The sequence below is a fragment of the Streptopelia decaocto genome (assembly GCF_964273445.1).
Source record: "Streptopelia decaocto genome assembly, chromosome: 14".
Lineage (NCBI taxonomy): Eukaryota > Metazoa > Chordata > Aves > Columbiformes > Columbidae > Streptopelia > Streptopelia decaocto.
The window spans coordinates 5,435,831-5,457,872 of record NC_138669.1 but is presented as its reverse complement, the minus strand read 5'-3'; the positions used below and the strand labels follow the sequence as shown (position 1 = coordinate 5,457,872).

The 22,042-nt window shown below is 61.4% G+C and overlaps 3 protein-coding genes across 5 annotated transcripts; 2 read left to right on the top strand and 1 right to left on the bottom strand.

The window, feature by feature from the left end:
* Positions 1-31: 31 nt before the first annotated feature.
* Positions 32-4,702, bottom strand: PLTP (phospholipid transfer protein). Its single transcript, XM_082065391.1, has 16 exons — positions 4,126-4,702; positions 3,323-3,435; positions 3,020-3,119; positions 2,819-2,947; positions 2,536-2,691; positions 2,365-2,428; positions 2,185-2,248; positions 1,996-2,087; positions 1,685-1,861; positions 1,471-1,530; positions 1,216-1,377; positions 988-1,055; positions 868-910; positions 655-718; positions 498-574; positions 32-395 (listed from the first exon to the last, which is right to left on the bottom strand). Exons 2-16 carry the CDS (start codon positions 3,426-3,428, stop codon positions 216-218), a joined length of 1,542 nt encoding a protein of 513 aa, XP_081921517.1. The 5' UTR covers positions 3,429-3,435; positions 4,126-4,702; the 3' UTR covers positions 32-215.
* A 1,815-nt stretch (positions 4,703-6,517) lies between these two features.
* On the top strand, positions 6,518-18,236 carry PCIF1 (phosphorylated CTD interacting factor 1). Of its 2 annotated transcripts, XM_082065458.1 has the most exons (17): positions 6,518-6,654; positions 6,878-6,983; positions 9,447-9,585; positions 9,735-9,859; positions 10,298-10,435; positions 10,827-10,957; positions 11,195-11,349; positions 11,583-11,730; positions 11,933-12,016; positions 12,762-12,861; positions 13,000-13,162; positions 14,187-14,359; positions 14,870-14,956; positions 15,437-15,621; positions 16,011-16,104; positions 16,303-16,478; positions 17,188-18,236. In XM_082065458.1, the coding sequence occupies exons 3-17, from the start codon at positions 9,462-9,464 to the stop codon at positions 17,426-17,428; spliced, it is 2,124 nt and encodes a 707-aa protein (XP_081921584.1). In that variant the 5' UTR covers positions 6,518-6,654; positions 6,878-6,983; positions 9,447-9,461; the 3' UTR covers positions 17,429-18,236. The 2 variants fall into 2 exon arrangements, with proteins under 2 accessions (XP_081921584.1, XP_081921585.1); XM_082065459.1 differs by lacking the exon at positions 6,878-6,983 and having other exon boundaries at positions 6,545-6,654.
* Positions 18,237-19,962: 1,726 nt separating this feature from the next.
* LOC309445884 (E3 ubiquitin-protein ligase RNF182-like) lies at positions 19,963-21,835 on the top strand. 2 transcript variants are annotated; one of them, XR_014185372.1, is made up of 3 exons: positions 19,963-20,033; positions 20,371-21,161; positions 21,254-21,835. XR_014185372.1 is itself a non-coding variant. In XM_082065100.1 (2 exons), exon 2 carries the CDS (start codon positions 20,382-20,384, stop codon positions 21,093-21,095), a length of 714 nt encoding a protein of 237 aa, XP_081921226.1. In that variant the 5' UTR covers positions 19,963-20,033; positions 20,371-20,381; the 3' UTR covers positions 21,096-21,835. The 2 variants fall into 2 exon arrangements, 1 of the variants encoding a protein (XP_081921226.1); XM_082065100.1 differs by having other exon boundaries at positions 20,371-21,835.
* Positions 21,836-22,042: the final 207 nt, after the last annotated feature.

The following is a 22,042-nucleotide window of genomic DNA, read 5'->3' as shown; positions in this document are numbered from 1 at the left end:
ACCAAGAGCAAGGAGACCACATGGGTTGGGGTGAAGTGGTTTATTGGTATAAGGAGAAAATGCAGCAGGGCTTCCCAGAGCAACCGTCTCCACCGTGCTGCCACTCCCTGGGCACAGGACCCTCACCAGCGGTACCGGGGAAGCTGCTTCCTACCTACAGCCCACGGGTCCAGCCCGGGCTCTGCCCTCGGTCCGGGAGCGCATGGGGAGGAGAGTTAAAGCTGGCGGGGGCCCGCACTGGGCTCTGCGCTGGGCTCTGCGCTGGGCTCTGCGCTGGGCTCTGCGCTGGGCTCTGCGCTGGGCTCAGCTGGGGCAGTGGGGGCCGGGCGGTATTTCTCAATCACCTCCCGCAGCCCCTTGGAGAAGTGGAGATCAGCTCCCACCGTGAGGAATCCCTGCAGAGGGGAAGAGGATCAATGTGAGGCTGGTGTGACTGTGCCCTGCCCAGCAGGACGTGGTCCCTGCCCCAGCTGGGGGTACCCGTGCTCGCCACATACCGCGTGGTTGGTGACCACCTCCTTGGTGAAGTCCATGCCCTCTGGCAGTGGGATCTGCACCCCTTTTTTAGTCCTCTCTGCAGGGAGGGAGAGACATGGTGAAGCCAAGTCCCACCTGCCCCTGCCCGAGCCCCTGTGTGGCAGCCATGGTGTGTACCATTAATGATGGGCATGATGGTCAACTGCAGCAGTGTCTTCAGGGGCGCCTGCAGCGAGAACAGCTGTGGGAGAGCAAACGCGGGTGAGTGCAGCGGCAGAGCTGCCTGGCCCCGGTGGGAAGCGGGGTCCTGCAATGCGCAGCCCCCCCAAGCCTGTGCTGCGCCCGTGGAGCAGCATGGGGCTGGACCCTGGGCACGGGGGCTCTGCTCACCGCCAGTGACTCCAGCGCTGACTGCTTGGAGTAGATGCGGAACCTGCAGGGAGAGAGCAGCTGTGAGCAGGGTGCAGGGGGACCCTCCCCACAGCCCCCGCGGGCCCTGTGCGCCCGTACCGCCGCAGGTCCAGCTGCACGCGTAGCGCCTTCCCCTGCAGGAACACCTTGGCGCTCAGCTTGGTCTCCTGGGGAGAGAGGGGGCTGAAACACAGCCCTGCGGTGGCGCAGCAGCCAGGCTGCTGCTCCTGTGCCATGGCCCAGCCAGCCCCTGGCTCTGGGACACTGGAGCATGTGTGTGGGAAATGCTCTTTGTGTGCTGGAGCCCCAGCCCTGCGTGCCCCTCACCATGGCCATGCTGGAGAGCTGGACTGCGGGACGACCTGGTGGCACCAGCGAGATGTTGAGGAAGGCAGAGACAGAGACGGAGGTGCCCGAGGGTTTGATGATGCAGCGGGGGGGAGCTGATGCCTGCAGCACCAGCCGCAGGGGAGCATCCACGGCTGGGCTCTGGGGATGGCAAGTGAGTGGGGATATAGAGCTGCACAGGGCTGTGCCCTGTCCCGAGGCCACCCTGAGCCTCCCGCTGGATGCTCCTCACACCTGCATGAAGATGGTCCCAAAGAAGGTGGCTCTGAGCAAAACCTCCAGGTCCCTGGGCACCTGCAGGGAGGATGAAGCCGAAGCGCCAGAGGGTGAGTGAGTGGTTGCTGTGGATCCCAGTAGAGCTGCTCCCTGGACGCAGCTCCTCGCCCTGCAGGAAGAGCCCAGCCCTCCCTCCTGCCCACAGACACCTGCCTGTCCTGGCACAGCTCACCTTCTCGCCCTGGAGCTCTATGGCCAGCACACCTGCCTGGAAGTAGGCATGCATGGCTGAGTCGAAGAAGTACTCGGAGAAGGCGACGTAGACCATGCGCTCGGTCTCCTTGATCACCGGCTCCACCGCGTGGTTCTCCAGCTCCTGGTCCTCTCTTGCACGGGGGAAGAACATGCCCTGGGCAGGGAACAGGAGTGGTTTCTGCAACCATAGTGCAGCTCACTGGGCTCGCTCTGTGGTGCCTGCAGTGCAGCTGGCACAGCCACTCCCAGGGCTGAAGGAGGGTTGGCAGTGCAGGATCCACTGTTCACCTTGAAGTCCAGGTCGAGGGTGTCTGTGGAGACAGCTGGATCCCGCAGGAGGGAGTAGTCAATCCCAATGTGTTCATCCACGTCGCTCCTCACTGCCAGGGAAGATGAGCTGTGGTGCCCAGAGCCCCTGCTGAGCGCTGCCCTGCCTGCGGCGAGCAGGTTCGGGCCCTTCCCTCTGGCCCCACTCACCCGGCACCGTGTCCAGCAGGGAGTTGAGTAGCACCAGGCTGGCGTGCTCCAAGGATGGGCAGATCTGCAAGGCAAGGGCTGGGCTAAGAGGGGAATCAGGGACCCGGACCCTCCTCCTGGCCTGGGGCAGTTTGAGGCCGGGCTCCCCAGGCGCTGTCGCCCATCATCGCTAAGTTGTACCTGCTGGCTGAGGAGGAAGCGCATCCCTGAGATGATGAAGGTGCTCAGGAACTCATAGACCTTCCTGCAGGACACACAGCAGCTCTGTGGCCCCCGCCCGGCCCCTCCAGCCCCGTGGGTGCAGAAAGTGGCGCCGGGCAAGGACGGGGCTGCTGCAGGGGCCTGGGGTACCTGAGCGTGCCCGAAAAGCCCGCGTGCATTCTGGCAATGGAGGCATTGCAGGTGATGTTAGAGATCTTCAGGCGCCCAGCCCCGTCCTTGGCCAGCTGCAGCACCGTGTGGATGTGGACACCATCTGCAGAGGCGTTGATGGACCCGATGTCGTAGCTGGAGGCAAGGAGAGCAGATGAGAGGTGCACACAGCTGCGGGGCAGCAAGGCACCCACAGCACCTAGCGGGCACAGCCCGGCCGTGGGGGAGGCTGGTGCCGGGAGCGGGGCGGGAGTCAGCTCACAAGAACCAGTAGAGCAGCTGCCGGCGGAAGCGCAGGCTGATGGAGGCGTTGTTGATGTCGAAGGCGAGGTGCTGCTGCGGCTGGAAGTGCAGGTCGGACAACGCCAGCTGCAGGTCTGTCACCCTGACCCTGCGGGGACAGGATGGAGATCGTTGGATGGACAGACAGACACGGGGAGCCCAAGGCACCGGCAGCACTCACTGGCTGATGTTGTAGTGGAACGGCCCCTCCTTCCCATGCAGGTCCGACACGGTGATGTTCTGCAGCTCCTGCTCCACGAAGCGCAGCCCCTCCTGCTTCACTGCAGAGCAAAGCAAGCCTGGGCTGGCCACCGCCGGCTGGGCCACCCTCAGCAGCACCGGCCCCACCAGATCTCGGCCCCCTCTGGCCGCCCCAGGTGCAGGCAGGGCAGGCAGGGTCCTCACCGGCTGCCTCCCCACCGGCTGCCTCCCCCAGCGCAGACCCAGAAGCGGTGCCCAACATGCCTCTCCCGCAGCCCCTTACCCAGCTCCAGCCCCGCAGACGTGATCCGGATCTTGCAGCCGGGGGGGCTGTGAGGGGCCACCACCAGCCAGGGCAGGAGGAGCAGGAGGCAGCGGCTGGCAGCCATCGCACACCTAGGGACAGAGAGCAGGGGCAGCACGGGTGGCCTGAAGGGGCTCACAGTGACACTGGGGACACTGCGGGGGTGGCTGCTGCCCAACCTGCTTGCAGCCCCGGGGTGGGGGCTGGTTCCCACACCCCACACGCTGCTCCCACACCCCAAAACCTCACGGTGCTGCACAGGTCCCCGTGCCTGAACCCCCCACGGCCCAGCATCCACGAGTGGCACAGCCCCACCCTGGGGTGCTGTGCACAAGCCCCCACACGGGGCCCGTGGGGTCCCACAGCTCCTGGGGACACCCCCTGCCACCCAGCACCATCCTGACCTGCCCTGCACACACCAGCTCCCAAAACCGCCCAGCGAGGTGAGCCCAGCGAGGTGCAGCCCCAGGGAGCCCCAGCACCCCAGAGAAGGGATCCCTCTCCTGTGGGGCCGTCCCCCGGCCCCCCCAGGCCCACTGCTGTGGGATGCGCCGCCTGCCCGCGGGCTGGGCCGGCAGCCGGAGCCCGTTCATCCCGCAGCAACAGGCAGAGCCGCCTGCGGGGCTGGGGGACGGCCCCGGGTCCCCACACAGCATTTCCCCCCAGGGCTCTGCACAGGAGGCCGGGGACCCTCCTGCCAGTGCCTGCAGCCGCCGCCCCCCCGCGCTGTGCGCAGAGTGGGGTACGGGGGGTTCGCCTGCTCAGCTCCGCTCCGTACTTACAGGGAGGCTTGTGCTCGGCTGGGGGAGGCTGAATCACGTGAAGGGAGGGAGGGAGAACACAGGAGCTCCAGGAGTTTCTTTGGGCTGGCTGAGGTTCCCCTGCCTTTATATCCCCCCCCAGCCGCCACTCCTCGCAAGCCCACAGCTGGGAGGAGACAGCGGGACGGGGAGGATGCAGGTCTGCGGCGCTGAGCCCGGCTGCCCGCTGAGCCCCGGCCGCCTGCCAGCTCCGGCCCAACAGCGGGCTGCTCACACACCGCACCCGCCCTCCTCCCCACCGCGGGCACCGCGCCCGGGTCCCGCACGATCCCGTTCCTGGGCCTCCCCGGTACCCGCAGGGCTCGGGAGGCAAACGGGGTCCCTCACGTCGGGGCAGACCCCCGTGTGCATCACGGAGCCTCCGGCTCCCCCTGCCCGCCCCAGCCCTGCCCGGGGGCTGTGCCGGGTCTGAGCCCAACAAGGGCCCCCCCGCCCCGGGGTGCTGGGCGCTGTTTGTGCCCATCTGTGACCCGAGCCCCGGGCGCAGACGATGCTGAAGCTGCCGGATCCTCGGCGCTGGTGTGGCCGGGCAGCTCGGGGGCTGCAGGACCTGCCTCAGCCTGCACCAGGCTGGCCGGAACCGGACTGGTGGCACCGCCAGAGGCAGTGCCAGTGTCCCAGCTGTGCCCGCGCTGCCGTCCTGCTCCATCCCGGCCCTGCAGCCCCGGCACGGAGAGAACCGGCAGCTCCTCGGGCCGCTGCTTGTCCCGGAACACACGAGGGGCTGCCCCTGCTCTAACCCGCCCGGCTGCTCTAACCCTCCCCCGCTCGAGGCCTCTCGCTGTCCCCCGTCTCGTTGTCACTCCGCAGTGTCCCCTCTGCCCCAGGCCAGAGGACAGGGCTCGGTCCGGGCCAGCCCCGGGCGCTCCGGGCAGTTACCGGTGCCGGGGGCAGCGGAGCTGCGTGAGCTGCGAGTGCCGGACGCGGGGCAGCCCGGAGGCTTCATGCTTACACAGCACTTGTTCCCCAGAAGTGCTTTGCCAGCACTAATGCAAAACTGACCCCGCTGCTCCCAGAGCAGAGGGCAGGACTCGCGGCTGAGCCGCAGGTCGGGCTGCTGCCCGGGAACCGCCGGAGAGCCGGGCCGGGGGTGCGGAGGAGGGACAGGACGGGGCCCTGCGGCTGGGGGTGTCGGTCCCGCGGCAGCCCGGTCCACCCCCAAGGGTCCGGGACACAGCGCTGGTCGCTGTCCGCGCAGCGAGCCGGGACCGCGGGCCCCGCGGCGGGACAGGGGCTCCTGCGGCCCCCCAGGAACTGGCCCAGCCTGGCAGGGGACAGGACTCAGTGACAGCCCCGTCCTCGCCCGTGTCCTCCAGCCCGCCCTGAACTGCGGGCGGGCGGCTCCCGTCTGCCCCGCCAGACCGGGGGGAGCACAGAGGGTGTACCGGAGGAGGGAGCGGGGTGCCCCACGGCCGGACACTGAGCGGGGCAGCCCCGGCTGCAACGGCTGTTCGGGGCGGGCACACACCGGCGCACACATCGGCACGGCCGGGCGCACACCGGGGCACACACCGGCGCACACATCGGCACGGCCGGGCACACAGCGGGGCGCACACCGGGGCACACATCGGCACGGCCGGGCGCACACCGGGGCACACACCGGCGCACACATCGGCACGGCCGGGCACACAGCGGGGCGCACACCGGGGCACACACCGGGACACACATCGGCACGGCGGGGCGCACGGCGGGGCACACACCGGGACACACATCGGCACGGCGGGGCGCACGGCGGGGCACACACACCGGGACATGCACCCCCCGGCACTGCGCGCCGGCCGTTCCGGCACCCGAGCCCCGTGGCCAGATGACCCACCGAGCGGCGGGGCCGTGCGGGCGGGAGGTCCCGGAGCCGCCCCTGCCAGCGGGCGCACGGCACCCGCGGCGCCCGGGGCGGGGGAGCGGCCGCGCAGATTCCCGCCGCGGGCCCGGCCGGGCCGGCAGCCGCCGGCACATCAAGGCGCTGCCGCCGCCTCCGGGCGCGCTCCGCCCGGCGCCGCCCCACTTCAAAGGCCTTTTGCTGGCGGCCGCCGGCGGCCTCGCCCTCCCTGTGCCGGAGCCGCCCGCGGCGGGCGGGCCGGCCCGCAATGACAGGCTGCGCGGCCAGAAATAGCGGCGGCGGCGACGGGCCGCCCGCGCCGTGCCCACAGCGGGGCGGGGCCGCCGCGCCAAACCAAAGATGGCGCCGGGGCGGGCGGGGCCTCCGCTCCCCTCCGCGCGTGCGCGGCCCTGGCCGTCGAAGGGCGCGGGCCAGGGACCGCGCAGCCGCTCTGCCGCCGGGCCGGGGCGCGCCGCGAGTGCGCATGTGCAGGAGCACGGCCGCGCGGCGGCGCCTGCGCAGTGCTGAGGGCGGGGCGGCCCCGCGCCTGCGCACCCGCGGCCCGCGGTCCCGGCGCAAGATGGCGGCGGCGGGGCGGGCGAGGCGGAGGTGGGGCGGCGGCGGGAGACGCGGCGGTGCCCGGTGCCTGCAGTCCCCGACCTCGCGCCCAGGTAAGCGGCGCTCCCGCGCCCCCCGGACCGGCCCGGAGGGAGGGAGCGGGGGGGGAGGACGGTGGCGTGCGGGCGACGGGCGGGAGGCGGCGCAGGCCCGCGGCCGCCATCTTAGAGCGCGGCCGCCGCCGCCACTGCGCTGGGCCCCGCGCTCCCGCCGCCGCGCCTGCGCGCGCCCGCCGGCTCCTCCCCGCGGCGCCGTAACGGGCTCGTGTCTCCGCAGCGGCCCCCGCGGGCCAGCGGGACGCCCCGCTATGAGGATGCGGCCCCGGCGCGCCAGCGGCCAACACGGAGCGACGGCCCCGCGTCCCGCCAGGCAGCCCGGCCCCGTAAGTACCGCCCGCCCCGGGCTCCTCCCGTCCCGCCGGCACAGCTGTCAGCGCCGCCTCCGCTCCGCACTCGCCGGACCCCTTTGTCCCGGGCTGCCCGCCGGTCCCGCCGCGCACAGGAGCTCCGTCCCGCCGCCGCCGGGAGCGCATCCCCGGAGGCTGCCTCCGCGCTGCCCGGCAGTGGGCTGGCCCGGCACACACGGGCCCGCTGCCCCGGGAGCTCCAGCTCTGCCCCGGGAGCTCTGGCGTTGCCCCAGCCCCGCTCCAGCCTGCCGGGGCAGCCCTTGGCCGTGTCCCGGGGCTGCCGCTGCTCTGCCTCGGCTGTTCGCTGCCGGCTGGTGTAAGGTCCTGTTTGCTGCAATGGGAACACGCAGTGATCCCGTTTGCTGCACTCTTTACTGCGTGCCTGTTCGCCATGCAGGCTCTGCCTGTGTGTGTTGCTGTGGTGTATAAAAACAACACCCTCATCACTGCAAAATGCTCACCCTAGCTCCCTTTCGCTATCTAAAGTGCCAGTACTAGTTACATAAAAGTAGAGTTGCCTCTCTCAGGAGTCCCCTTAGTTTGCTTTTTTCTTTTTCCCAGACCTTCAGGGTACTTGGTTTTAATACTCATCAACACTGATCAAGTGATAAAACTTCTTCTTCACCATTCTAGTTTAAGTGGGTGAAGACAAAGCCAGTGAACGCTGTTTGACAGCTGGTTTTATTGATCAGCAGTGAAAAACACTGGTGAGGAGCTGCAGCTTGTGTCTGTCCTGTCAGGAGGGTGTTGCTCACCAGTGCTGTTTGTAACTTCTCAGAATACATCCCTGTACATCCCCACCTGGGGAGGTCTGGTCCAGCAGTATGTACTGGTTCGTTATTGTGCCTGTGTGATGTGCAGGACCCATCAGCATGTGCACGTCTGCGTTGGTTTGGGGGAGGGGCTCCGAACACGTCCTCCCAAAGCTGCTGCCCAGGCAGCGCTGCTGCCCCAGGGCCCCTCTGACACCCTGACCCCCGTCCCGCTGCTGCCGCAGGGCTCACTGGGCTCCTGCGCTGCGTTCTGGGCACTGACTGCAGTGAGGGGGCTGCAGAGAGCACAGGGGGCTGAAGCTTCCAGGGGAGTAAGTGTGAGCAAACATTGCGCAGCACTCACCTGCTGAGGCAGTAAGTGCTTGCATTGGTTCACGCTGTAGCAGCTGCTGTCGCCTGTAGGCTCGGTTATCGTTATCTGCCTGCTCTGAGCAGAGACCGAACTCCAGGTTCATGCAGTCCCGCTGTCCCTGCTCAGCCTGGCTGCGGGGCTGGGAGCGGCTCCCAAGGGGCTGGAAGGGCCAAGTTCCCCAGCCCAGCCAGCAGCACCGGTTCCACAGCCGAACAGACGCTGAGCGGGCGCCTGTTGATCCTTGATCACTGTCAGCTCCGGCCCTTCTCCTCTGGAACAGTTGGCAGAATTGTTATGGGCAGCAAGAGGAGCAAGGGGGAATAAATCCAAAATAACTCAGCATGCAAACCAAACCTGGGTTGTTACTTAAGAGCTGCTGTACCAACCTGCTGTTGAAAACACACTCTGTGTATGAGACTATGCTGCTGCAGCCCCAACTTGGGTGTTCTGTAGGGTGTCTGCAAAGGCCTGAACAGAATTGAGTAACTGAATTAGATAGTAATTACTTAAAATGCCGTGTTTCCCCCCAGTTCATTGCCGTTGTATCTGCGGGCAGGAGTGATTTGCAGTGCCGTTTCAGAAACTTCCCCGGGGGGGAAGAGTGGTGACTAAGAGAGGAAAAGATGGGCTGCTTCTCTTCAGCTGGCAGCCTTAAATTATGATTAACATGAGTTTTATTGTTTCAACAGACCTTTTTTTGCATAACTGTTGTTATGCAGATGATAAAGTTACCAAAGGCTAAAAGAACCTGGCTGAGGCCTTACAGGGGAAAATCCTGACTCCAACCCTGTGGTTCTCTGAACCCACAAGTTCAGAGCACTATGATAGTTCAAGCACTAATGATATTTTATATAGCAGCTTTTTAAATACAAGTCTTTTGTTTCAATTCCGTGCAGTTATGTGTGTATTATCACTGGTTTAAGCTGTCTCTGAGAGTAACGGGTCAGGTAGGGCCGGAGCAGTGCCAGCGTGGCAGAAGATGGCACGTGTTCACAGAGGAGCGTGGTTTATTTTTTACGCTCTCAGTCTGAGTGTGTGGGACCAGGTGCTGCACGTCTGGGAGAGATGTAGCTGAACAGTGAGTATTTGGAATGCTGGCCCAAAGAACTCCCTGGCTGGCACCGTTTAAAGCTCCTCATTCCTCCCAGCCAGCTGGATCTGGAATAACGGGTATTTTTCATGGCTTAGGTGCTGTTTTGCGTGTTCAAACGCTGTGTTATTGTCAGAGTGAATGTGTAGTGGTGCAGCTGAGTGGCCAAGTGGATCTGGGATCTTTCCTGCTGTAATGCAGATTTTACGTCTGTTTTTCTGTAGTGCGGTTGCTGAGAAATGGCCAATGAGAATCACGGAAGCCCCGCAGAGGAAGCGTCTCTCATGAGTCACTCACCCGGCACCTCTAACCAGAACCAGCCCAGCTCCCCCAAACCCATGCGCCTGGTGCAGGACCTGCCAGGTACCCACCCTGCTTTTGGGGTCCCAGCACAGGGTCTGTGGGGCCCTGGTGCGGGGAGGGGGGACACGGGCACTGAGCGGGGCTGGACAGGGCGCGCGTGGCAGTACTGGGGAGCTGGAAAGCAGTCCTGACTCTTTCTGTCCCTGCAGATGAGCTGGTGCAGGCTGGCTGGGAGAAGTGCTGGAGCAAGCGGGAGAACCGCCCCTACTACTTCAACCGCTTCACTAACCAGTCCCTGTGGGAAATGCCCGTGCTGGGGCAGCACGATGTGATTGTGAGTAAGGACTCGTCTCGCAGGGCTGTTCTGTGGGGGCAGGTGCTGTGGTCTGTGGACTCCAGATGGCACACGTGAGAGGGTCTTGTCTGCCCTCTGAACCCCTGGCCGAGTCCATCCTCCAGCTGGCTCTGGGGAAATGTTCCTCCATCAGGCGCACGCTCAGGCTGTGCTGTTGAGGTGCAGTGCACTGCGCAGAGAACACTCAACCTGGGGATGTTGTATTGCATTTCTCTCATCTAAATCTTAAAAAAGAAAAAAAACCATACAGGCACAGGTCTAGAAGAGAACTTTTTAGCTTTCTGCAGGTGTATTTGTGTCTGGTTTTCCATCTATGTGGGAGTCTGTGGCAGTGAAATGGGCAGTTAAGAGAACTTCGGGACTCTGCGGTGGCAGCGGATGAACTAACATGTGCTGTTGTTGTTTGGACACTCACAGTCAGACCCTCTGGGACTGAATGCGGCCCCGATGCCCCTGGAAGGTGGAATGATCGATACCTCCCTGGAGAGCAAGCAGAGGAAGAGGAGATTCTCTGAGGAGGTTCCACTGAGCAGCAACAGTGTGAAAAAACCCAAGGTGGGTCTGGTGTTTTGCAACAAATAAGTTTAAGGATGATGCTCAAACTAAAACCTGGGGGGTCTGGAGCCTGGACCTGTTTTTTTGAACTGTGTGAGGTCAGGGCACCATAGCACAACTCCAGCTGTGACAGCTGGCAGTGTAAAAGTGGGAGCAGACTCAGGTGCTGCCCAGCAGCCGTTTCTCCTGCAGCTGGGGGCGGAGTGTGGGAGTTGGGAGGTCACAGATTGTGGCTGAGAACTGCGGTCGCTTGCACGTCCATCGTAACTGACACCAGCAGCAGGCGAGCGGGGTGTCCTGGCTGGAGTACGGGTGCAGGATCGCTGGCTGCATGGGGCTGCTTCCCTCTACGTGTCTCTGCGCGGCAGTAACTCAGCTTTTACACGTGCAGGCGGATGTCCCAGGGAACACAGCTGCTCAGCCCATCCCCAGCTCTCCCAGCGTTCCAGGCACCTCAGTTTTGAAGGCGTGGTGTGTTTCGCCTGAAGATAAACAGCAGGCAGCTCTGCTACGACCAACTGAGTGAGTTGTCTCTGTTTGTCTCCCATTCTTTTCTTGGTGGTAGGTTAGAGACATGTGGTTTTCCAGACATCTCTGAAGGAGAACTCGAGGGATGTAACATCCCCCTGTGTCTTTGTAAGGGGTCTTGATCGTTCCATTTCCTGACTGGTGAAACAGCCCCAGGAGGCATCTTTAGAAGTAACATTTGATAATTAGCCAGTGATCTGGCCATGCTGATGACATTTGTTTCTGCCATAGAGTATACTGGGACCTGGATATTCAGACAAATGCGGTGATTAAGCAGAGAGCACCATCTGAAGTGCTTTCTCCACACCCCGAGGTGGAGCTGCTTCGATCACAGCTCATTCTCAAGCTGCGGCAGCATTATCGTGAGCTCTGCCAGCAGCGAGAAGGTGAGTTTCTGCTGGGCTCCCCTTATTGGTCTTATCAGTCCTGCAGTTCTGTGGGGTTTTTCCTTCTGGTTAGCATCTGTCTTGTCCTTGTGATCTCTTTTTTGTGATGGTTGTACTCTATGACACTGTCGGTTATGAACTCATTGGGCCAAACTCCAACATGATGATCCTTGTCAGAGCTTCTGGGCATCTCTTTGTGGTATTGATGCGACCCTTTTCCTGTGCTGCTCCAGGGATTGACCCCCCAAGGGAGTCCTTTAATCGTTGGATGTTGGAAAGGAAGGTGGTTGACAAAGGGACAGATCCTCTTTTACCGAGTGACTGCGAGCCAGTGGTGTCTCCTTCCATGTTCAGAGAGATCATGAATGACATTCCCATCAGGTACTGTTCAAAGGGCACCTCGCTGCAGTGGTTTTGTCTTGGGCTAGTCCAGTGATTTCCATGCTGCAGTTCTGTGCTTTTGTGTTTTGCGTGCACTGGGTAATTGGTAGGGTACTGGTGGTGTAAGTTTGGGACCTGGACTCACCTGCACACCTTGTTGGCAGCTCTGGAACTGATGCATTTGAATTTACACTTCCCGCAGGTTGTCCAGAATCAAGTTCCGTGAGGAAGCCAAGAGGCTGCTCTTCAAGTACGCCGAGGCTGCAAAACGGCTGATTGAGTCCAGGTGGGATTTCTCACAGTACTGTCGTGTTCAGAACAGAGAAAAAGGTTAGGGGGACGTGGAGAAGAGTCTGCTGGATCCCACCTTATTCAGTGCTGGTCATCATCTTATTGAGGAAAAACAGAGCTAGGAATGTACATAACAAAAAAATAGCACTGGAGTCATCTGTTGATAGTCACATTACAATAAAAGCTAATGTTGAAAAGATGAATGTATAGAGAGACGTGAGAATCTGTGAAATACTGGACATGGAAATGCCTTCTGTCATTTATCCCTGAGAAAAAAAGACAAATGGTGCTTGGGCACTTGCTGCTATTAAAGAGCAACAAGCTCAGAGTGGTGTTTTATTGTACCATGCGTGTTTTTTCTGACAAGTTCTGCAGGGGAAACGTGGGGAGAATAAAAAGCTTGTTAACAGGGTAGTTCTCTCAGAGTCAGAAGCTCCTGCCAATGACCACATTTGAAAATGAGAGGCAAGATCCCGGTGGGCTGTTTCTGTGGTGGGTCAGTGCTTTCCCTGCCCCTCCTGTTGCAGACAGGACTGTGGGCGGCTGCACGGTGTTTTGGAGAGAACATGACAGTCACTTGTCCTACAAGTGTCTGGAAGCACCTTCCAGAGGCCCAGGGGAGAGCGGCAGGGCCTTGGGGAAGTGCCTGCAGCCGTGTTCCCCACTGGCAGAAGGCTGGTGGTGGGGTGGAACACGCTGCTGTGCAGCCCTGGGTTAAATTTTACTTCTGTGTTGTGCAGGAGTGCTTCACCGGACAGCAGGAAGGTGGTGAAGTGGAACGTGGAGGACACCTTCAGCTGGCTGCGGCGGGACCATTCTGCCTCGAAGGAGGACTATATGGTCAGTGTCCCTGCTGGGCAGTGGTGCAGGGAGCTGGGGGTTTCCCGTGGCTCCGTGACCTGGGAGCGGCAGCAGCACGCAGACTGTGCCGCTGCAGGCAGCGCAGGTTGTGTGAGGGACTCTGGTGTCGTTCCGCAGGATCGCCTGGAGCACTTACGCAAGCAGTGTGGGCCCCATGTGTCTGCGGCAGCAAAGGACTCTGTGGAAGGCATCTGCAGTAAGATCTACTACATATCCCTCGAATACGTCAAGCGGATCCGGGAGAAGCATCTCGCCATCCTCAAAGAGAACAATATATCTGGTACGCAGCCAGCTCTGGGGAGCTGTAGGGCCGCAGCGCTGTGGTGTAAAACCGCGCTCAGCGTGTCCCACGCAGACAGCAGTAGCTGTGGGGCTGTGCTGAGCACACCAGGCTGAGATTGTGGCGCTGGAAATCGCTGGTTCAGCGCAGGCCGGAGCTGCCAGCCACTCAGCGCCTGTGCAGCGGCGAGGTGTGTACCCTCAGGTACAGTTACCAGCTGGAATATCAAATATGAATTTGTGATTTGCCAGGATGAAGTAGCTCGTTAGGAGCTGAGCACACTGAACGGGCGTTAGTTTGTTTACCCGGACTGTGGGTTTTTGCTCTGCTTCTGCAGGGATTCCTGAGGACGGCTGGCACTCCCCAATGCCAAGCCCTCTCCTCCGTGTACTCTCCTTTGCCATGTTTCTGGGGTTCCAAGCACCTGCTGCACTCCCCGGCCTACCAGCGTGTCACCATGCACCCTTCTTCCTTTCCCAGCAGAGGATTCATGTTCCTTGATCTTTTTTTCTATTCTCTTCCTAGTTTATGTCTGTAGTTCTGCCTCTAGTAACCTTTTCCTTCTTCCGTGGTCCCTGCCTCTTTGGTTGCTCCCATTCTGTTAGTCCGCTTCCGTTTGGGGTCCCACCTCTCCACACTTGACAGCCCGGGAATATTTATTATGCTTCGGATGAGTTTGGGTTAAACTGAAATAGTAACGTTAATGACAAGGAAAGCATTTTACTTGTCTGGAGCGTGCCTCATGCTGCTTGAATGGTTGTCTACAGGCTACAGATCTATGTAAGAGATGGACAGGTACTGTGAAATGGGTCCTGTGCTCTGGCAGTGGGTGATGGAATAAATTTGGGAAATCAGCTCTGAACCTCGGTAGCTGCCTACAGGGTCTGTGGAGGATCACAGCGGTGGTTTGGGGTGACCAGTCTGCTCCTCAGCCCTATTCTGTTACCGCGTGTTTTGAGGTGGAAGGAAGCTGTCCCAAATGTCCCTGGATCCTGATGGGCTCCTCTCCCTTTGCTCTCCATAGCTGAGGTGGAAGCTCCCGAGGTCCAGGACAGGCTCGTGTACTGTTACCCAGTGCGACTGGCCATCCCCTCGCCGCCGCTGCCCAGCGTGGAGATGCACATGGAGAACAACGTGGCATGTGTGCGGTACAAGGGGGAGATGGTCAAAGTGAGCCGCAACTACTTCAGCAAGCTGGTAAGGGCTGATGCGCGTCCCACAGGACTCATCACCAGCTGTGCTGGTCAGAGATCACAGTATCACACTATGTTTGGGATTGGAAGGGACCTCAAAAGATCATCTAGTCCAATCCCCCTGATGTCACCTCTGTGTGTCCTCTGAGAGGAGGGACTGCGGAGGGATGGGGTGCTGAGCTGGCAGGGGTTCAGACGCTGCTCCCACAGCAGAAATGAGGAGCCTCAATCAGGGTTGGGGTTCTGTTGGGAACACTCACAGGAATATGTGTGCCTTGGGTACGGGCTGTGCCGCAGGGACGGTCACACTGGTGGCACTGCAGCTCTTGCCAGGACACATGCTGGTGGGGTACATTCATTCACACTCGTTGTTCCCCCAATGGCGAAGGCAGATGTGCCACCACACAGAGCTCCGCCTGCTCCTCGTGTCCCTTGGCGTCCCCTCCGTGTCCCGGGGTTCGGGTGCTGTCTTGTCTGCTCATTCTCTGTTTCGTGGCTGGGCTTTCTCTTCCAGTGGCTCCTCTACCGGTACAGTTGCATTGACGACTCTGGCTTTGAAAAGTTTCTGCCCAGGGTTTGGTGCCTTCTGCGTCGATACCAGGTACCATCTCACTGCAGCTGTGAAACATCAGAAAGCCCCGATCATAGTGGGAGCTGAATGAGTAGGCTTTGCTCTGCAGGGGCCCACAGCTCTGGGGGCTGATGCAGAACGGGGCTTGAACTGGGTCTGTGGTCTGCTCTCTGTGTTTTGAGGTAGGACTGCGGACTGGCAGCAGTTGTGGTCCTCACAGGGGATCTCAGAGGGGGTAAAAATCAATTTTTATGAAGGAAACCTTCAGTATTTGTTGGCTCTGAGTGCCAGCTGAAGGCTCCTGGGGGATAGATCTGAAAATTGACAGTTGCTTTGTGGGGCCTGAGTTGGATGAGTACATATGAAGAGCATTCTTGGGTACGTGCAGGGGACCTACACAAATCTGAGAAAGGATGAGGGAGTGGGTGTGCGGCCATGTGGCCTGGGGCTGTGCTCTGGAGGGAGCGGCAGAGCAGCGTGGGCACGGCTGACGGGGTTTGCTCTCCCCAGATGATGTTCGGCGTGGGGCTGTACGAAGGGACTGGTCTGCAGGGGGCTCTGCCCGTGCATGTCTTCGAAGCCCTTCACAAGCTCTTTGGAGTGAGTTTTGAATGCTTTGCCTCGCCCCTGAATTGCTATTTTAAACAGTACTGTTCGGCCTTCTTGGATACAGACGGGTATTTTGGATCCAGGGGGTGAGTCTTACGTTGTGTTGCCATGTTCTCCGTGGGTGCATGCCCATGCAGTGGCTCGGGGCGGGAGCTGGCGTGTGCGGGCTGCTCCGGCTGCCTCAGGCAGCGCGTGTGAGCCGCCCAGGGTGCCGTTAGTCTGGCTGTGCAGCTCTGGTCCCTGCAGTGACACAGTTTGGGGTCTAACAGCGCGTGCCTATGTTCTGAAGAAGGGGAGGGCTGGGCAGCTTGAATCAGCTGTCACTTCTAGTGACCATAGGCCGAGTGTGTTCCCAGTCCGGGGGTTCAGGCTTTCTGAGAGTGTGACTGCCTTTTCTGAGGAAATTGATGCTTTTTAACACATGAAAATTAGAATTCTGGCCTCTCTGACAGGGATCTTTGCCTTTTTCCTCCAGCCCGTGCCTGGATTTCTTCCCTGTAAGTGGCTCTTTTGAGGCAAATCCTCCGTTCTGTGAGGAGCTGATGGATGCCATGGTCTCTCACTTTGAGGTAAGTTCACTGACCCGTGGGGCTGTTCTGAAGGGAGCCGTGCAGACGGTGCTCTCCCCAGCAGGGCTGTCACATAAAGGCAAAGGCCGGTGGCGGCTGTGGTGCCGCTCAAGAACCAGGAACGTTCCTTTCAGTAAAACTTGTGAGACACGTCATTGCTCAGCCAGTGCTGAGATGATTCTTTTCTCATTGAACTAGAAACTGTTGGAGAACTCCAGCGAGCCGCTCTCCTTCATCGTCTTCATCCCCGAGTGGCGGGACCCTCCGACACCAGCGCTGACCCGCATGGAGCAGAGCAAGTTCAAACGGCACCAGCTCATCCTGCCAGCCTTTGATCATGAGTACCGCAGCGGGTCTCAGCACGTCTGCAAAAAGTAGGGCTTTTTCTCGGCTCCTTCTGGGGGTGCATTTCGGGAGCTGTGTGACAGAAATATCCTGTCCCAGGTTGAAACCGATGGGAAGAAGGAGCAGGCAAGGAAAAACACAGTCACCCTGGAGTTTTTAGACAGGTGTACAGGATGGTGTGAATTTCATGTTTGTTTACTGATTACTGAAGTATTTCACTGACAACAGGCTCATGAATGGTGTATTCCCTGGGTTACAGTGCAGCGTTGCAGGGACGGTCTGTGCCCCCTGGCCCGGGAGGCAGCTGAGCCAGCGGTGCTGCAGCGCTGGGCTGTCACCCAGGGCAGGCAGAGCAGGAGACAGTGTGGATCCTGGTTCTCAGCGGAGCAGCCTGGCTGTTGCTCTGCTGGTCAAGCAACTTGTTTAAGCAACAAGCACAGTCTCCTGCAGGGAAAGTGGTGTCCCAGCACGTGTGCTGGTAGGGAGCATCGCGGCTGTGCAGCTTCAGTGCTTCTTCTCTGAAAGTCTGCAAGCCTCAGCCTTTACTCAGAAGTGCCCGAGGCTGCTCTCTGCCTGCTCTGTTCCTCAGGATACTGAGGGAAAAGGAGACAGAGACAAATACTTGTCCTAAACACACCTGCAGGAGGAGGAGGAGGGGGTGTGAGGAAGCAGGTCTGGGTGGCGGTTGTGTGATGTCTGGGCTGGGAGATGCCAAGTGCCTGTTGTGTTCCTTTGCAGGGAGGAGATGTACTACAAGGCTGTGCACAACACAGCCGTCCTCTTCCTGCAGAACAGCGCTGGCTTCGCCAAGTGGGAGCCCACACCGGAGCGGCTACAGGAGCTCGTTGCAGCCTACAAGCATTCAGGCCGGACCCTCAGCTCCTCCTCCTCCTCGTCCTCTTCCTCCTCCTCCACAGCAGACAAAGAGCGGGAGCTGGGCCGAGAGCAAAGCAGCAGCCGGGAGACAAACCCCAACTAAGGTGGGGAGGTGCGAGGCAGCAGGGGAGGTGCTGGCGGCCCCGAGGAGGCCGGTCGGGCGGCGGAGAGACTGCTGGCAGTGCAGCGCCGGCCCGGGGACTCTGCAGCAGCTCTGCGGCACCTGCTTTCCCTGCGGACTGCACGCGGGAGCACCAGGAGCGTCCGGCTGCCCAAGGGGAGGAGGCTGCGTCTCCCACCCCAGAGCAGGGAACCGGCGCAGCAGGAGGAGCTGGTGGCCTGTTCCATGCTGGAGCCAAGGGAAGGGGCAGCTGGAGATGGGACACATAGGTGGAAGGACGTCAGGACAGATGAAGGGACGGATGGCAAGCGCGAGCGCTCGGCGCCGCGGCTGGAGGGGCCCCAGCAGCTGCCGCAGCTGGCACTGGCGGGAGAAGGATGGACAGAGCCTGGGGGCTCCCGCGGCCGGGCCGGAACCAGCACAGCTCCGTGTCCATAGTGTAAATAGTTGTGTCCGCGGCGCCCTTGCTCCTGGCAGGGCCGCTCCCATCGCATCCGTGTTTCTTTCCCACGTGTGTGAGTCCCGTGTTCGCCGACGCTGTGTACCGTAGAGGGGAGGAGCGGAGCAGAGGAGTTTCTTTGGTGTGTAAAGATGTCTTTGCAGCTGTTTTGTAGCCATTGTGGTTTTTATGCGGAGCCTCTGGGCTTTATTTAACCTCCTTGGGTTTTGTTTTGTAAGGATTAATTTAACACCGCTAACCATTTTATTACTTTTATCAAGAAGAGCAAAGTCTATTTTTGATTTCTGTTTCCTAGTTCTTAGGAACATTAAAAACCAGCATACAGCTCTGCCCCGTGTTCCTGCCTTTCCTTCCTGCTCACCCCCTGCCCTCACCTCTGTCTCACTCTGGCTGAAAGGAAGAAAAATATTGGGTTTTTTTTGCAGAACTACCTGGCATCAGACCCGTTCCACGTTGCGCTGCCCTCCTGGTGAATGCACCAGTGTGCACCCCCTAAAGCAACGTGACCACCACCCTCCTGGTTCATTGCACTGCTGTGGGGAGTTTGGCTTTCTCTTCCCTGCAGCCGCCCCACAAGCAGCTGTCACCCTCAGCCTCCTCAGAGCAGAACCACCCAGTGCTGCCGGCTGGGCCCTTTGCCCTGATGGGAGGAGCGACTGGGGGCTCGATGGGGCTCTGCTGGGGGCTGTGGTGGAAGGGGGCTGTCCTGGGGCTGTCCTGGGGCCGCTCTGTGCTGTGCGTGCACAGACTGTCCCACTGGGCTGCTTGTGCTTCAGCTGCCGCCATCGACCTCGCCCTGTCCCGGGCTGCTGGTTGAAGAACCGTCTCCTCTGGCCTGTCCAGGTGAGTATGGCTCTGGGGTGAAACCAGTGCGGTTGTTTTCTGACCCAGCTGCTCTGGAGTTTGGGAATGTCCCAGCTTTAAAGCTTCCGCTGCCTTTGGACAGGCTGTGTGCTGGTGGGAGCCCTCCCCCCTGGTAAGAGCTGCGTGGTGGGTTAGTGCTGCCCGGCAGCCCCTGCTCCTGCTCAATCTAGGCATGCGGGGCTGCGTCTCCACACGGATCTAAAGGGTTGTGAGGTTTGTTAATTAAAAGCTGGGAGATCAGGAAGTGGTGTGAATCCTGGGTCCGGGTCATGCACATGGTGCTCTGTGACCAGCAGTGCTGGTGCTGTGGCAGTGCCGGTGCTGTGGTGGTGCTGGTGCTGTTCTGGGGTGGGCAGCACAACCTCGCCCCACGTGCTGCCTGATCCTGCTCTCCATGGCTCCCAGAGCTGCTTTCAGCAGCGGAGAGGGGGAGTCACTGGTGTCCTTTAACAGCACTGGGGCCTTCTGGGAGCTCTAGTGCTGAAAGCAGCCTTTTACAAAGCCTTTTTTTTCCATTTATTCATTGTTTTGAGCCAAGGCAGGCTGCCCCCAAAGTGCAGGTGACCAGAGACACTCTGGTGCTGGGAAATGTCAGCAAACGTAGAGTCCTGTAGCTGGTAGCTAATTACCTTGTTAAGTGTTTAATTGCTGTAGTGTCACAGGGGAAGTGTGACAACAGCAGCCCATAGCCCCATGGCAGGGCCTCCTCTCCAGAACCCCTTATTCACCCTGGCAAAGCAAGAGATGGTACAAGGGGAGGATCAGGGTGACCAGCGTGGGTTTCGTGGGCGCTGCCATTGCTGACATCTCATGCAACTGAGTGAACAGAGCCCTGCATGGAGAAAATGTAATTTTCCTGTTAACCGGCATAGACACCCTGTTCTGTGTACCCAAGGGGTGGGGAGCAGCAAGGGGTGACCCCATCAGCGAGGGGCTGGAGCCCCTGGCAGCGCCTGGCTCAGGCATGTCCCCAGCTTGTCCACTGCTGCACTGGGACCCCACCGTCACCCCGTGTGTGTGGGGGGGGTGCTGCTGCCGCTCTCCCGCCCGGCAGCGCAGGGGTCCGGTCGGAGCGGCCGCCCCCGGGCCGCGTTGCCGGGCCAACGGCGCTGCCGGCAGCCGGTGCCGCCCCCGCGGCGCGGCGGGCAGCGCGCGCCTCACGCCGCTCATGGGGCTCGCGCCGCCGCCGGCAGCGCCCGCGCGCACCGGGACCGCAGCCCGAACCACCGGACCGGCCCGACCGGGAGCCGGCGCCGAGCGCAGGTACGGGGGGGTGGGGTCGGCTCGGGCCGCTGCGCGGGGGCTGCGGGTGCCCCGGGAACCCGCACGCACCGGAGGGACAAACCCAGCGGGACGCTGCGGCGCGGCGGGGCCCCGGGGCCGCTCCCGGGGAAAACGCGGGGATGGGGAGGGCCCGAGTCCCGGCGCCGGGCGGTGCTCGGGCCGGGCTGTGCCGCTCCTGCCCGGGGCTGCGGCCGGTGCCGCTCCCCCCGCTCTGCCACCGGGCCCGAGGGGCGACCAGGACCCAGCCCGTGTGTGCAGCAGCACCCGGGAACCCGCCCCCGCAGCCCTCACTCACGGTCCCTTCCCTCTCCCGCAGCCCCGGGCAGCATGGCCCAGCGGGGGCCGCGGTCCCCAGCACCCGCTGCCCCCGAGCTGGAGTGCAAGATCTGCTACAGCCGCTACGATGCCCGTGCCCGCAGACCCAAGCGGCTCCCCTGCGGCCACCGCCTCTGTGCCAAGTGCCTGTGCAAGATGGTGGCACTGGGGGACGCATCACCCCACCAGCTCCGTTGCCCCTTCTGCCGCCGGCACAGCCCGGTGCCCGGTGGGGACGTGCAGCGGCTGCAGGATGATGGCGAGGCGCTGGCGCTGCTGACAGGCCGTGAGCGGACCAAGAAGCGGGGTCCCCCTCAGTCCCCTGAGGTTCTTCTCTGTCCCAGCGTGCTGGAGCCAGTACCCAGCCCCGACTGCCTGGTGGTCACCATCCTGGAGGTGCCGGAGGACATGGCCCCACCGGAGGGCCTGGGCGGGCTGGAGGTGGTGCGGCTGTACCGCCCCGCCAGCCTGGGCGCGCTGCCCTGCCACGGTCCTGGGCTGAAGTGCCGCTCCTGGGGGTGGCGCGCTGTCCCCCGCTTCATCCTGGGTGTCCTCTGCCTTCTCTACTTCAGCTCCCTGCCCTTCGGCATCTACCTCCTGCTCATCGAGCACCACGGCCTGGGCATCGTCCTGGTCAGCCTTGTGCCCTCCACCCTCCTCCTCTGCATTGTCTACAGCCTCTGCCAGTGTCTGTGCCGGGAGGTCTTTGGGTTTCCCCATTCCTGACCCTGATGGTGGAGCCCTGTGCACGACCAGGGAGGCTTTGGGCAGCTTGGATCGTTGTCGCTTGAGGTACAAGTGCTCCTTGCCCATGGCTGACCCACAGTGTGACAGTGTGCCTGGACCACAGGGAGATTCTCAGTGCCTGTTGCCTTCCCTTGCAGAACAGCGTGGGCTTTGCCAAGCGGGAGCCCACGCCGGAGCGGCTGCAGGGGCTCAGCGCAGCCTCCAGGCGTTCAGCCAGACCCTCAGCTCCTTGTCCTGCCCCACAGCAGACAAAGAGCAGGAGCTGGGCTGAGAGCAAAGCAGCAGCTGGGGGACAAACCTCAGCTAAGGATGCGAGAACTCAGCGCTGCGGCTGGAGGGGCCCCGGCAGCTGCCGCAGCTGGCACTGGCGGGAGAAGGACGGGCAGAGCCTGGGGGCTCCCAGAGCCGGACTGGAACCAGCACAGCTCCATGTCCATAGTGTAAATAGTTGTGTCCGCGGCGCCCGTGCTCCTGGCAGGGCCGCTCCCATCGCATCCGTGCTTCTTTCCCACATGTGTGAGTCCCGTGTTCGCCGACGCTGTGTACCAGAGAGGGGAGGAGCGGAGCAGAGGAGTTTCTTTGTGTGTAAAGATGTCTTTGCAGCTGTTTTGCAGTCATTGTGGTTTTTATGTGGAGCCTCTGGCCTTTATTTAATTTTGTTGGGTTTTGTTTTGTAAGGATTAATTTAACACCGCTAACCATTTTATTACTTTTATCAAGAAGAGCAAAGTCTAATTTTGATTTCTGTTTCAACTCCAGAATGTCTCTCCCTGTGTGTCCCCCCTTGTGCTTCCCCATGGCGCAGGGCTGTGCCGGTGGTGACGGCCACCCCATGGGAGGAGGCATCAGGAAGGCACTGAATCACCTGAAAATGCTGCAGCTCTTCCTCTGCAGAACAGGGGACCCTCCTTGGGGTTCCTCGCTGG

Coding starts and splice junctions, on each gene's coding strand:
- PLTP (XM_082065391.1), bottom strand. CDS start 3,428: ATGGCTGCCAGCCGCTGCCTCCTGCTCCTCCTGCCCTGGCTGGTGGTG. Junction 2,692..2,818: donor CAGCTGCTCTACTGGTTCTT/GTGAGCTGACTC, acceptor CCTTGCCTCCAG/CTACGACATCGGGTCCATCA. Junction 719..867: donor CAGCGCTGGAGTCACTGGCG/GTGAGCAGAGCC, acceptor GCTCTCCCACAG/CTGTTCTCGCTGCAGGCGCC.
- LOC309445884 (XM_082065100.1), top strand. CDS start 20,382: ATGGCCCAGCGGGGGCCGCGGTCCCCAGCACCCGCTGCCCCCGAGCTG.
- PCIF1 (XM_082065458.1), top strand. CDS start 9,462: ATGGCCAATGAGAATCACGGAAGCCCCGCAGAGGAAGCGTCTCTCATG. Junction 11,350..11,582: donor GCTCTGCCAGCAGCGAGAAG/GTGAGTTTCTGC, acceptor GTGCTGCTCCAG/GGATTGACCCCCCAAGGGAG. Junction 11,731..11,932: donor ATGAATGACATTCCCATCAG/GTACTGTTCAAA, acceptor CACTTCCCGCAG/GTTGTCCAGAATCAAGTTCC.